Below are 14,169 nucleotides of genomic sequence, written 5' to 3' on the forward strand. Positions count from 1 at the left end.
CCATGCCTGTGCATTCTGATGAACTGGCAAAGGCACTCAGCTGTACAATTAAAGTGCCTGACCTTCTCACGAACTAGCAGGTAACAAACCCAACACCTGTTTGACATTCGCATTTAAGGGTGTTAAATGTTAGCGAGGTCTCCGTCATGCCAGTTTTTGCAAAATTTGATGTTTTGAATGAGGAAAAAGCTAGATGGAAATACATGTTCAAAAAAAATTCTATTGCAATAAAGTTTTTATGCTCGCTTGAGGAGGTTTTTGCTTTTGTTAAAAAAAACTGTTTATCTATTCTGTTGCCTACCAACACAGGGATCACTGGTTTGAATCCCCGTGTTACCTCCGGCTTGGTCGGGTGTCCCTACAGACACAATTGGCCGTGTCTGCGGGTGGGAAGCCGGATGTGGGTATGTGTCCTGGTTGCTGCATTAGCGCCTCCTCTGGTCGATTGGGGCGCCTGTTCGAGGGGGAGGAGGAACTGGGGGGAATAGTGTGATCCTCCCATGCGCTACGTCCCCCTGGCAAAACTCCTCACTGTCAGGTGAAAAGAAGCGGCTGGTAACTCCACATGTATCAGAGGAGGCATGTGGTAGTCTGCAGCCCACCCCGGACTGGCAGAGGGGGTGGAGCAGTGACCAGGACGGCTCAGAGAGCGGGGTAAAATTGACCAGGTACAATAGGGGAGAAGAAGGGGGGGGTTAAAAAAAGAGTTTATGTGCCAAATGGCTGATGGAAATAGAATTTAATCACATGATCAGCTGTTTCTTCAATGCAACTGATCCATTTTTTGTCACAGGTGTTGAAGTATGGACACATGAAGTAGGGACACAAAACTACATTAATGGTTTTATTCGCCTTAACAGATCCGAAGGAAACGAAACTAATTCACATTTTATTTTTTTGCAAGTTTAGAAAAGTTTGCTTGATATTCACTTGACAGTTGAATGGAAACATGCCTATTGATGACTCCAAGCTTGATGTAAATCACGACAGTATAGGATGCTGGAACAGTGCTCAACAGTGGTAATCTGCAGTATCAAAAACTCAAGACCATGATGTACTATGGGTCCCGCTGGGTCAGAGACAGTGAACACACCGCAGGTTACAGTTTTGGCCAGTGGAAACAGGAGCTTTAATTACAGACACACCAAAGCAGGGCGTCGATCATTCTGACAGGTCAGCAGTGTGAGTGTGTGCAGGTGTGTGTCTGTGTGTGTGACTGTCAGCAAGCGAGCAAGCAAGAGAGAGCGTACAATATGGTTTGACCTTACAAAGACACCTTACAAAGTAAAGTACAACATTGCCATGACAGGAGACATTTCGATTTCTTCAATTTCAGAACAAGGAACATCAACCTGGCTCCAACCTTACTTCCAGTAAATGTAGCTAACACTCATATCGAAAAAGAAACAAACTTTTCAAGCACATATGATTTGTGAGAGCCCCCGAGAATCGCCACCTTAACGTGGTGGAGGGGTTTGTGTCATGGTGATTCTGGGAGCTGTGTTGTCAGGGGCAATAGCCCCTGGTAGGGTCTCCCAAGGCAAATTGGTCCCAGGGGAGGGGCCAGACTGAGAGCGATTCCCAAAAAAACAATGAATTTACACCAGCAAAGTCACAGCACCTCACCCAAAAAAGTGAGACCGGGGCCCCCTCCTGGAGCCAGACCTGGGAAGGGAGCTCACCGGTGAGCATCTGGTGGCTGCGCCTTGGCCCATGGGGCCCAGTCGGGCCCAGCCTGAAAAAATAACATGGAGCCACCACCCTGTGGACCCAGCACATCGCAGGGATGAGCATTGGGTTAGGGTGTAATGCAGGCCGGGGGGCAGGCAAAGGCAGGGACCGGGGTGTGCTGACTTCCAGCATCGCAGATTGGTCCTCAGGATGTGGAATGTCACCTCTCTGGCAGGGAAGGAGCCTGAGCTGGTGCAGAAGGTGGAGCAGTACCAACTAGATATAGTTGGGCTCACCTCCACACATAGCATGGGCTCTGGTACCAAACTCCTGGAGAGGGGTTGGACTCATTATTTTTTCGAGAGTTGGCCAAGGTGACAGGCGGGTGTGGGGATACTCACAAGTTCCCGGTTGAGCACCGCCGTGTTGGAGTTCTCCCCGGGGAATGAGAGGGTCGCCTCTATACAACTGTGAGTCACTGGGGGGAAGGCTTTGACTGTTGTGTGCTTATGCACCGAATAGCAGTTTGGAGTATCCAGTCTTCTTGGAGTCTCTGGGTGGTATCCTGGATAGGGCTCCACCTCGGGACTCTATAGTTTTGCTGGGGGACTTCAACACTCATGTGGGCAACAATGGAGAGAGCTGACGGGGCGTGACTGGGAGGAAGGCCTCCCTGATCTGAACCCGAGCGGTGCTTTGTTATTGGACTTCTATGCGAGTCATGGATTGGCCATAACAAACACCATGTTCGAACATAAGGTAGTTTGTAAGTGTATTTGGTTCCAGAACACCTTAGACCGAAGATCGATGATAGACTTTGTGGTTGTATCATCAGATCTGCGGCCGTATGTGTTGGACACTCGGGTGAAGAGAGGAGCAGAGCTGTAAATTGATCACCACCTGGTGGTGAGCTGGCTCAGATGGTGGGGAAGGCTGCTGGATAGACCTGGCAAACCCAAACGTGTAGTGAGGGTGATGTGGAAACATCTGACGGTGGCCCCTGTCTGTGAGGTCTTCAACTCCCACCTCCGGAAGAAGTTCTCGTATATCCCAAGAGAGGCTGGGGACATGGAGTCTGAGTGGGCCATGTTCAAAGCCTCTATTGCAGATGTGGCAGGCAGGAGCTGTGGTCATAAGGTCATTAGTGCCCGTCGAGGCAGCAACCTAAGAACCCGCTGGTGCACACCAGCGGTGAGGGAAGTCGTCAGGCTGAGGGAGGCCTTTTGGACTTGGTTGGCCCAGGGGTCTCCTGAAGCAGCAAAGTTACCTGGAGGTCAGAAGGGCGGTGGCTTCGGTGGTCGCAGAAGCAAAAGATTGGGTGTGGGAGTTCAGCGAGGCTATGGAGGAGGACTTTTGGTTGGCCTCAAGGAAGTTCTGGCAAACCATCTGGCAACACAGGAAGGGGAAGCAGGGCTTGACTCAGGCTGTGTTCAGCCAGGGAGGGGAACTGTTGACCCAGACTGGAGATATTGTCGATCAGTGGAAAGAACACTTTGAGGACTTCCTGAACCTGGCTAACACGTCCTCAGTGGAGGCGGTAGAGCCTGAAGACTCAGGGGAAGCCCCACCCATATCCCTGGCAGAGGTCTTTGAGGTAGTTGAAAAGGTCCTTGGTGGCAAGGCGCCGGGTGTGGATGAGATTCGCCCTGAGATGCTGAATGGTTTTGGACATTGTTGGGCTGTCTTGACTGACACGCCGCTTCTGTGTCACATGGCGGTCGGGGACAATACCTGTGGAGTGGCAGACTGGGGTGGCGGTTCCCATATTTAAAAAGGCGGACCGGAGGGTGTGCTCCAGTTATTGGGGCATCACATTGCTCAGCCTCCCTGAAAAAGTCTACTCTATGGTGCTGGAAAGGAGGCTCCGACCGATTGTCAAACCTTGGATCCAGGAGGAACAATGCGGATTCTGTCCTGGCCATGGAACAATAGACCAACAATTTACCCTTGCGGAAGTGCTGAGGGGGGCATGGGAGTTTGACCAGCCAGTCTACATGTGTTTTGTGAACCTGGAGAAGGCTTACGACCATGTACCGTGGGGCATTCTGTAGGGGGTACTGCAGGAGTACGAGGTATCAGGGCAGTTGCTACAAGTCATCCGGCCCTTGTATAACCAAAGTGAGAGCTGTCTCTGCATTCTCAGCACAAAGTCAAACACGTTTTCGGTGGGTGTCGGACTCCGCCAAGGTTGTCCCTTGTCTCCAATTCTGTTTGTGATATTCATGGGCAGGATCTCAAGGCACAGCCAAGGTGAAGAGTGTGTCCATTTTGGGAACCTCAGAATTGCATCTCTGCTCTTCACAGATGATGTGGTTTTGTTGGCTTCATCAGAACGCGACCTCCAGCATGCACTGGGGCAGTCTGCAGCTGAGTGTGAAATGGCTGGGATGAGAGTTAGCACCTCCAATTCTGAGGCCATGGTTCTCTAATGGAAAATGGTGGATTGCCCCCTCCAGGCTGGGGATGAGTTGTTGCCTCAAGTGTAGGAATTAAAGTATCTCAAGGGTCTTGTTCACGAGTGAGGGTAGGATGGAGAGGGGGATTGACAGGCGGATTAGTTCAGCATCAGCAGTAATGCAGACGTTGTATCGGACCGTTGTGGTGAAGGGGTAGCTGAGCTGGAAGGCAAAGCTCTCAATTTATCAGTCAATCTTTGTTCCCAACCTCACCTATGGTCATGAGCTTTGGATAGTGACCGAAAGGGTGAGATCGTGATACAAGCGGCTGAAATGAGTTTCCTCCATAGGGTGTCTGGGCTCAGCCTTAGAGATAGGGTGAGGAGCTCGGACATCCGGAGGGAGCTCGGAGTAGAGCCGCTGCTCCTTCACATTGAAAGGAGCCAGTTGAGGTGGTTCCAGCATCTGATTAAATGCCTCTTGAGCGCCTTCCTTTGGAGGTTTACCAGGCACAGCCAACTGGGAGGAGACCCCAGGGTAGACCCAGAAATCGCTGGAGGGACTACATGTCCAATCCGGCCTGGGAACGCCTTGGGATCCCCCAGGAGGAGCTGGAGAGCATTGCTGGGAAGAGGGACGTCTGGAGTGCCCCTACTTAGCTTGCTGCCACCGCGACCCCACCCCGGAGAAGCGGCTGATGATGACTGAATGAATGAATGATTTGTGAAAGGATTTCAAAGAGCAAATGAAAATGAGCTGTAAAGTGATTTTTAATGTCAGACTACTTTGACTGAGCAGCAAGAGCAACACATTCATTCTCTCCATTGGATGCTTTAAAATTGCAATACTGCTAACAGCAACATCCACTGTATGGGATGTAAATGGGGTTTGAGCTTAGGTCAGCAGATGAGAACAAACATTGCAACCCATCACACACATACAAACATAAAAACTGAGGATACTTTTCCATCATATGGACCATCTGATTTACATTTAGTATTGAACAAACCCTAATCGACATGATTATAAATGGGCAACATGATCCAGAAAGGGTCGGTGTGGGTGCAGGTCTTTGTTCCAACTAAGCAGTTACACACCTGAGTCTAAGTCAACCAATAGTCTTGTTCCAACAAAGCAGTTACACACCTGATTCTATTACTCAACCAATAGTCTTTGCTAAAGACCTTGGATTTGTAGAATCAGGTGTGTAACTGCTTGGTTGGAACAAAGACCTTACCCACACTGGCCCTTTCTGGATCATGTTGCCATCCCTGATTTAAATGGACAACCGCACCATTCCCAACCCATCTATACACATAAATTAGATTTAAAGGAGTTGTCTCACCTCTCGCCCTGTCAGGACATGTCGTGCCAATTTGACCTTGGCGAAGTTCCCCTTGCCAATGGTCTTGAGGAGACGGTAGTTGCCGATGTGGGGGTGTTCTTCTGTGGAAGTAAAAGAGTTGCGGCATCTCGGCAGGCTGTGGCGGCTTGCGGACTTTGTTGGTGGGACAGGGGGTTCGACAAAGCCATCCACTGATGAGTGCTGCAGGAAAGCAACGTGTTGAAAATCAGCAACATCCTCACACCCAGTTTGGTAGTTATATCAAACTGCTAAACACTAACCAAACTCCATCAAGAAATAGGAGCTCGAAGCATTACACTTACACTACAGCCTGCTCTTTACTGGCTGTTGGGACAGACCCATTGATTTAATAAGAACTCTTACTGGTGCTGAAGCACTAAAATATTGGGTTGTGTGCACACAGTGCAGCAGGGCTCTGCAGTGGAGCTACGTGTGAGCCAAGACAGGAAAATTCACTCACTGCAATCAGCAACAAACCCATTAACTGGGTTCCACAACCAGAAAGGTTTGTTTGTCAACGTTGCTTGTGCCTCATGTGTGCACGTGTGTATGCAGTGATGTGGCACACACACACACACACACACACACACACACACACACACACACACACACACACACACACACGTACACACACACACACACACACACACACACACACAGAATCGGGTTCCCTCCCTCTTAATCTAGATATCTTATCATCCACACGGTAAAATGATAGATGACAAAAGGATGACGAGAGGTAACACAATAAACTAATAAACTAAGGCTGGGCTACAATTCGATATAATCGTTTATCATATTTCAGTGGTATTACATTGGAATGAAATTGCAAAAATGGTCATATCGTGATGTACAATTTTGTTCTATAAACTAGTGACAATGAGAATCTATTACCCAAAATTTCAAACAAAATCAGGTCTGCAATTTTCGAGGGAGTATTTTTTGAAAACTAGTCTTGGATATTATACTTTACATGACCAAACAGTTCAATATGATGACGAGTTGATAATAGAAATTTTGATATTGAACAATATTCCCTGTGTGATTAGCATCATAATAACCTAATATTGTCTACATTTTCCAGCTGGGCAATATGGAAAATTATCACAATAATCATATTGGAATTTTACACAATATCGGTATATATCACGACATCTGTTTACCTATGCAAAAATACCACATTTAAGCATCCAAATTAAGTTTATCACATTGAACTTGTCTGGTAAAGTATATTAAACTAAAACTAGTTTTCAAATAATACTCCCTCAAATATTTCAGACCTTATTTCACGAGAAATTTTCAGTAATAGTCTCGTTATTGACAGTTTAGACAAAAAAAAATATGTATCCCAATTTCATTCCAATATGCTACATTGACAGATGAAAGTCAATAATATTGAAATATTGCCCAGCCCTATCAGTGGATCTTACAGAACTGTGCAATGTGCAGAACTGATTCAACTTCCTATTTCTGTTCCTAATCTCACTAAAGCCTTGTGAGGTCAATGGAAATGCAGAGACAAAAAACAGAATCCAGCAACAAAAGCGAACCTGTTATGAAAGAGCACAGTATGAGCCAGCGCATGAAGGTGAATTTAGATATAGCTAGCTACAGTCCGAGTATATAATCTGCATAGAGGACACAGGGCCTCTGGTCTGGCTCCTCTCCTCCAGAATAGCTGCTGATGTCACTCCAGGTCAAAGATCCCATGATCCACTGTTCCCTCATGCCACACCCAGCCAGAGAATAAAGCCTTGGTCTGGTTACCCAGGCTCCCCTGCTCCCCTTTCACCAGGGTAACGCTACACCCAGCATGGAGCATGTCAGCTCGGCTAGCCTACATCCTGACAGGGGGGGAATCATGCCACGTGATCCAAACAGTCGCCAGTGTCTGTGTGTAAGTGTGTGACAGAGAAAGAGCGAGCGAGCGAGGGGGTGAGAGAGAGAGGGGAAGACAGAGGGAGAGGGATTGATAGAGACAGAGGGATTTTGATTGAGTGCCAGTCTAAGTCAACAACACTTTGTCTACTGTACCAAAACACTGTCCCAGATAACCATGGAAGGGGAGTTGGTGTAGCTCCCGCTGTGACAGAGCAGCTGTCTTTCTCATATTTGCTGCTAGTGGACGTCTGGACTTAAGTAGCTTTTCTTCTTTTCATCAGCATTACATCAAATCTGAACTGCCATGCGGCTTTTTCATCCATTGGCCACGTATGTGCATGTGTAAGCATACATTTAAACGCATGCACACACACACATATGTCACTAGTCTCGCAGAACAGAAACATGCTGTCAAAATGACACACACACCTGCACAGACGAACACACATACCAATGACAAAACCTTTCGCTGCACTAAAAGCCTTTTGATTCTCTGAGTAATAAACTCTTATGCAACGCAGTTTGTCAGCTAGTGGGCCCAGAGGCTGGGGTGCTGGAGTGGAATGGAGGGATGCTAGGCTGGCCCGCTACTGCAAGTGTTGCTGAGGAAAAGCTGAATAGCCCTGCAACATGTATGTCTGTGTGAGCTAACGCAACACAGCTGAGGTTAGGTTAGCACTTTTTTTTTTAGCTAATTCATAATTTAAGATTAAAGCAAACTGTGATGGTTTATCAGTGGCATGCAGTGACCAGACATAATATCATCTTGCCCTTGTAAAGTTGGTATAACCCATACTGACTATTCAGTCATTTGACGGTGCTTTCATCCCATTGCTGTACAGTGATGTAGGTACAAGCAGCCTAAATCCATTGTAAAGTATTTGCAGCTGGAAGAGGAAAGGGCTTTTTTTGTATTAGTGGTTACATAGGTTTATATGTTTGTAATGAATGAAAGCAGCATTGTGAATCATTTATCTAAATCTATCAAGTATAATGATGATTCTCTCATCTGGGACTGTTTCCCGGGGAATATGAATTGGTGCTTCTAGTGATTTCCACTGTGTTGTCACATAGAAATATATGGTCCCTGGTGAAGTCGTGGCTCACATTTGTGCCTGTCGTCTTTTCAGGAAAATGAGAAGAACCTAGATATGTCAAACCCAGTCAACATAATGAAGTCCTCATTTACTCAGTTCTCATGAGGCGTCTCATCATACTGTCTGTGAATTTGTGTCTGAGATTTTTTTTTAAAAATGTGTGCGTGTGTGTGTGTGTGTGTGTGTGTGTGTGTGTGTGTGTGGATGCGCGTGCATTCCACCACACAGTGAATGGGTTATCACGAATCACCGTTTTGCCATAATATGAATGTATGTCTGTGTGTTGCTTTAGCCTATCATTGCAGTAGCACCAGAATGATGTATTTGCCTGAAAAAAGGAAAAAAGAGAGCGAGAGTGTGCAGCCATAAGGGCCCGGTAGATTTATTGTAGTTGTACTGGGCCTGGCACATTGCGATGCTACCAAGCCATTGAAAAGTAGGACAATATCCCTTCCCATCCCCCAAATACTGACGCTCTGGACTAGAAAATGCCCTGAGTTTGCACGAGGGGAGTAGCACTATTTTCTCATATATGACGGACCAACACCGGGGCTGGAAGTCGCAGCGATCCGGCTCAACCTTGGTATGCCCGTAAAGCCATAATATCGCCCAGACGCAGTTTCTTGTGCACAAAAGCCAGAAGGTGAAGCACGACAATACTGCACCCTCCTTGCCCGGTCCTTTATTCTAGGCTACCATGCCTGTGCCCGTCATAAAAGCCCGGCTGCTCATTGGTCCAGTGCTTCTGCAAAGCTTCAACCCCGTAGCCCCAACGCGCTGCCGTAATAAATAAACCTAGCCTCGATAGTGCGCTAAAATCCCTTCTTCTTTTTTTAACGAGAGGGGGGGGTGTAAAAGGTCCCTAAATGTGGCCGAGGTGTCCTCGGCACACAACACTTACATTCTCAGTGTCACGTTCGTTCACTGTCGGCAATGGCGTTCTCGTCGACATCTTGTGCTTCTCACAGGCCGCTCAGCGGTGCAGCAGGCTGGGCAGAGCAGAGACGGTGCAGTCCGATAGGGAGACGGACCTCTGTTACATCCCCGGTAGTCCCGTCTGACGTCCGTGGCTGACACCGGGGGGGGGGGGACAGCCCCACACGACAACCCCCAGAAACAACAAATAAAAACAGCGGCCCCGTTACGGCTGCATAGTGCGTGTGGAAGGTCCCGCAAAATCCCGCTTTTCCTGTAGCGTCAAGTTCCCCCCTTCAGGTAGTCTGGCGGACGATATGTATGAAGGAGCCGAGCAGAGGAGGGTAAGGCCGGGGGAGATGTGTCTGGGACACGTTTGGAGGAATGGACGAGTCTATTGCTGCGCAGCGCAGTGCAGCGCAGCGCAGCGCATCTTTAACCACCCACAACACGAGAGCGAGCGAGCAGGGATCTCTCTCTCGCTCGCGCGCGCTCTCTCTCTCTCTCTCTCTGCTCTCTCTCTCTCTCGCTCTCTCTCGCTCTCTCTCTCACCTATTGCATACAGCCCTTTTGTCTCCCTGGTTACTGGTTATGATACTTTATTCGACTAATCACTAAACAATTACCCTAATTGCACAGCTGGGAAAAGTTGCGGCGCTTTCCCTCCGAATATACCAGTATGTAATAGCGTCTAAGTGGAAGGGCATGAGACCCATTTAGGGCAATTCATACATACAAAGATATACTTTGGTCAACTCAGTTTATGAGTTTGGTTTTTTTTCTAATGTGTCTGCAGCCAGTTCTATCACCCGAGGCCTTGCTGACGGATGAGGCCTGTGTGATACCGGATAAATTGGGCAGACTTTGCCATCTGTTGGAATGCCACAGCATTACAATTTTACACTTCTTCAGGCCAGTTCTGGTACTGCGCACCAGTTTTACAGACCCAAGACTGCGAAGAGGAGAAATAATATGTCAGTATAGCTGAATATCAACCGTCCATTATGAGGGCTGGATAACTTGATTTGTCTATTCATATGATAACAGAAACCTAGGATGGGGGGGGGGGGGGGTGTCGAGAGTTACATTTTCAATTTGTCCACGAGGTGTCAGGGTTTACCTCCTTTTCATTTGCTGCGTTTTGGGCTCGAGTCCTAAATAACTAATGCTTAAAATGATTGCACAGACGATTAAGCAGTTACCCCCATCTTTATTTTTCCATGTGATTTTATTGACATCCCATTCTTTGGTAAAGCAAGTGGTGCAATGGGATTTCATGTGCAATACTCTGCATCTCTTGTGTAAGATGTCATGCCTCCTTTGTTTCTGCAATATTGTTATGGAATTCAGGCAGAGGGTGTCCCCTCCAACGGTGTTTCATGATTTGTCTCACACAGCAGAGAGGCCCCAACCACAACAATGGACACAGCATGAATGTAACTTATCACAATAACTGATGGATATGGAACCTGAAAGCCATTTAGAACATTAGGCCTGTTTTTGTGGTTTCAAGGAATCTGTAGTTTATTTTCCATTGACCGCCGACTCCACTTGCCCCCACTCCCAAGAATCAGTTATTATGTGCAGATAAATTTCATATAAAAATGTTGTGTCTTCAAATCGTTCTTCGGCCAAAGATAATGGAACAAAATGCAAATAGATAAGAGAGTCCAACTGAACACAAAAGGCTCAGTACTGAATCTTGGCATGTAGATGGGCATTTCTGGAATTCTGCATCTGATTCCGTTATGGATCAGGTCCCAACATAGCAGATCGTATCCCCTCGGGCCCTAACAAATGACTAACCAGGCCGGCCAGACACATCCTTTCACTGCTAATGGTGAGGTATGTGGCTGTGTAAGGTTATCGGCTGTTTTGTATTTAATTGCAGTCTACCCCCTGTTTGTCTGAAAATTATCCAGTTACGGGACGAAATGTGAAATTAATGCAAGTTCTTTTTTTTATTTTTGTGTTACTGTTATCTCGGAAAGGCGAGCCTGCTGCAAAAATAATGAATGCATCTCGGGTTTTCACCCATAATCTGCTTTTAGCTTTTGGCCTCAGGATTATTTTTCTTCAGTGCCGATGCATCCACAGAGCACACTGTGCCGGTCTAGGATCAGCATACTGTACCTATGTAAACTACTCTTCTCTGGAATGTAATGGGCAATCACACTGGTTTAATGAGGGCATGTTCACCCAGGGCCAAATGTAATTGCATGCCCTCACAAGTGACCATCAGACTGGGGCGACGATTAACAGCCAATCAAGGAGGATGGCTGCGCAGTCGACTGTACTTCGTAGGGCAGAGGGTGAACGACAGAGAACGAGTGAAGTGACAGAGACAGAGGATGGGTTCAACTCAACACAGGAGAGTAGAAGGCCATCTGCTCCATATGTAGTGGTGCTGCATCTGTCAGCAATGCTGCCTTATCCTCCCTCTTTGTTTCCTGACTCAATTTCGCCAGTGAAAGTCGAGCCATGTTTTCCAGTGCAAAAAAAAAAAAAAGTTTGCACATGTTCTGCATAAGTGAGAGAAATATAATAAGTATGCCTTTGCTTGCCGGTGAACCAACAGTCCTCCCTTCCAAGATCGAGGGGAGTATCTCGTAGGTAGAGGGGCTCATGCAAACAGTTTACTTACCATTGTTCATTTTACAGTACAAGATGGTGAGTGGACATACCTGGTTAAATTTGAGAAAACCTTTGAAAACTGCATACCCAATATCAGAATTCCCAGTTTTCCCAACAACTGTTATTATTTACCATTTATTGTGAGGCGTTTCAAATACAAATGTCAGTTTAAAAAAAAAAGAAAAAAAGGTTAAGGGTAGTTTAAGGGTAGTTATTAGAGAGAAAAAGGTCATCATCTGAGATTCCTGCTTCGGAAACCTGTTAGGTGCACACCTTACAAGGCAGAGCTTGCTCGACCCTGTCTGCTCTGACAAGTCAATAAAACCCACTGGTATGCTGAACATTTTTGGAAGGAGAGATAGATACGAGGGAGCGGAGGAATTTGATCAGGCAGAGAGCCAGCCTTCTGTTCATTACAGAGTTTTCCAACAGTGACACGCCCTCCCAGTGAGCACACCTCAACCTGAGGAAAAGTATTACTGACTGGCACGTCAGCCGAGACCTGCACCCACCCCCTTTGCTTCCCCCCTCGCCTGCCTGTCTTTTTTCTCTGTCACACAAGCACGCATGCAGGCATGCACACACGCTCTCTCGCTCTCTCTCGCGCTCTCTCTCTCTCCCCCTCTTTCTCTCTCTCTCTCTCTTCCTCTCAGTCACTCTGGGGTTACATGGAGAAGGATGGGAGGGAAAGTGGAAAGTATGAAAAGTGGATCATCCAGCTTGAAAATCCAGGACAGATGTGAGATGACAGGGGTGGGAGAGACGGAGGTGGTGGGGGAGTGAGGGGTGTATGTGAGAATCCCAAGATTTAGTGAGAGTTGTAAAACTGCGGCCTTTTCATTGCGCTTGTTTAGATTATCCCACTACACTGCGGTCACAGCCCCCGGAAGGTGATGAGAACTGACCTGTTAGCGGTATGTTGCAGCCCGGTATAGTGGGGTGGGGGGGTGTATGTGGCACAAGGGCTGGGGGAGGTGGTGGGTGATGCACGTTGTGAGTACATGATCTTATGTCATCGCTTTGGCTTGGGTCGCATCATTTCTGCACCCCTCCAAATAACAGAGAGGGCAATCTATTATTCTGACAACAAAGCTGTGCCACGGTTCACTCACTCAGTGCCGTGTTTGTGTTGGTATGCTCCCTGTTTGCAGCCGTAACCTATTGCTCTCCACTTAACCCCTTTATTGTTTTCAGCAACTGCTGGAAAGCGTGGCGTTTCTCCAGCGTGTGTGTGTATATACCGGCTGCCATGGGAACAGGCTGATCCTTCTCAACCTCCTCTAAATAGGGTAACACTTTCATGGAGCTTGCTTTGACTTAATATGATGTACTGCGTGTCCGACAGTTGGCACCGTTCACCTCTGCTGCGCTTGATAAATACCACACGTTGTGTATTTTCCTGCACAGAAGGCAATCCCAAGAAAGAAAGATCCCCCTTTCCCCCCCACTTATATATCATCAAAGGCAACACGTTTACTCTAGCTGCAGATAATTATCACCTCTCCCGAACATGTTTTTTCCTAATAATGATCCCGGGAATTTGTATACTGTAGCCCCCCCCCCCCCCCCCGCCGGTGAGATAAACAGTCAGGTGTGTCACCTTGTAACGAACCCGTCTCTGAGGAACGAGCCTATTAATTGGAGGGATGTAATTACATTCACGACACCCCCAGGGCCCGTCTCATTTAGTCATCGAAGAGTTACCGCTCTGGAGTGTAATTAGAGAATGTAATCACACAGGTATGGACCTCCAGGATTCATTTTTCAGCCTGACTGAAGGGCGGATTGAAACTACATCTGCGGTTGAGTAAGAGGCAGGCACTGTTTACAAGCTGGCATGTGTTCAGCCGCCACATGCAGTGGCACCGGGCTGCACAGCCGTACCAAAACGAGTTCACCGTAATGACACAACACGCATACACACAAATGCACAAAACACACAGCCATGCACGCATGAATGGGTGGTGCTGCAAACTTGTTTGACGTGGATGAATTCCTCTTCTCGTAAGAGGGGTGTTTGTGCGGGCATGTGTGTGTGTGTGTGTGTCTCACTGTAAATGCCCATGTGTGTTATGCCACCCTCGGGTGGCACTTTTGCCAATGTTAACAGGTGACCTCATCTCATTATATCTTTCCGGTCTCAAATGCCATCCAATAAAACTATTCATTTCTCACCTCTTCACACACACACACACACACACACACACAC

General features: G+C 47.3%; 1 protein-coding gene across 7 annotated transcripts in view; it reads right to left on the bottom strand.

The window, feature by feature from the left end:
- LOC130122420 (serine/threonine-protein kinase MARK1-like) overlaps positions 1–9,363 on the bottom strand; it is a 47,679-nt gene extending 38,316 nt beyond the window's left edge. For all 7 annotated transcript variants that reach the window (XM_056291330.1, XM_056291327.1, XM_056291328.1 and 4 more), the window contains exons 1-2: positions 9,313–9,363; positions 5,413–5,613 (exon numbers count right to left, since the gene is read on the bottom strand). In XM_056291330.1, the coding sequence (XP_056147305.1) occupies positions 5,413–5,613; positions 9,313–9,363 (252 nt within the window). The remainder of the gene's footprint in view (positions 1–5,412; positions 5,614–9,312) is intronic.
- Between the last annotated feature and the right edge of the window lie 4,806 nt (positions 9,364–14,169).

This window comes from Lampris incognitus, chromosome 13, assembly GCF_029633865.1.
Source record: "Lampris incognitus isolate fLamInc1 chromosome 13, fLamInc1.hap2, whole genome shotgun sequence".
Classification (NCBI taxonomy): domain Eukaryota; kingdom Metazoa; phylum Chordata; class Actinopteri; order Lampriformes; family Lampridae; genus Lampris; species Lampris incognitus.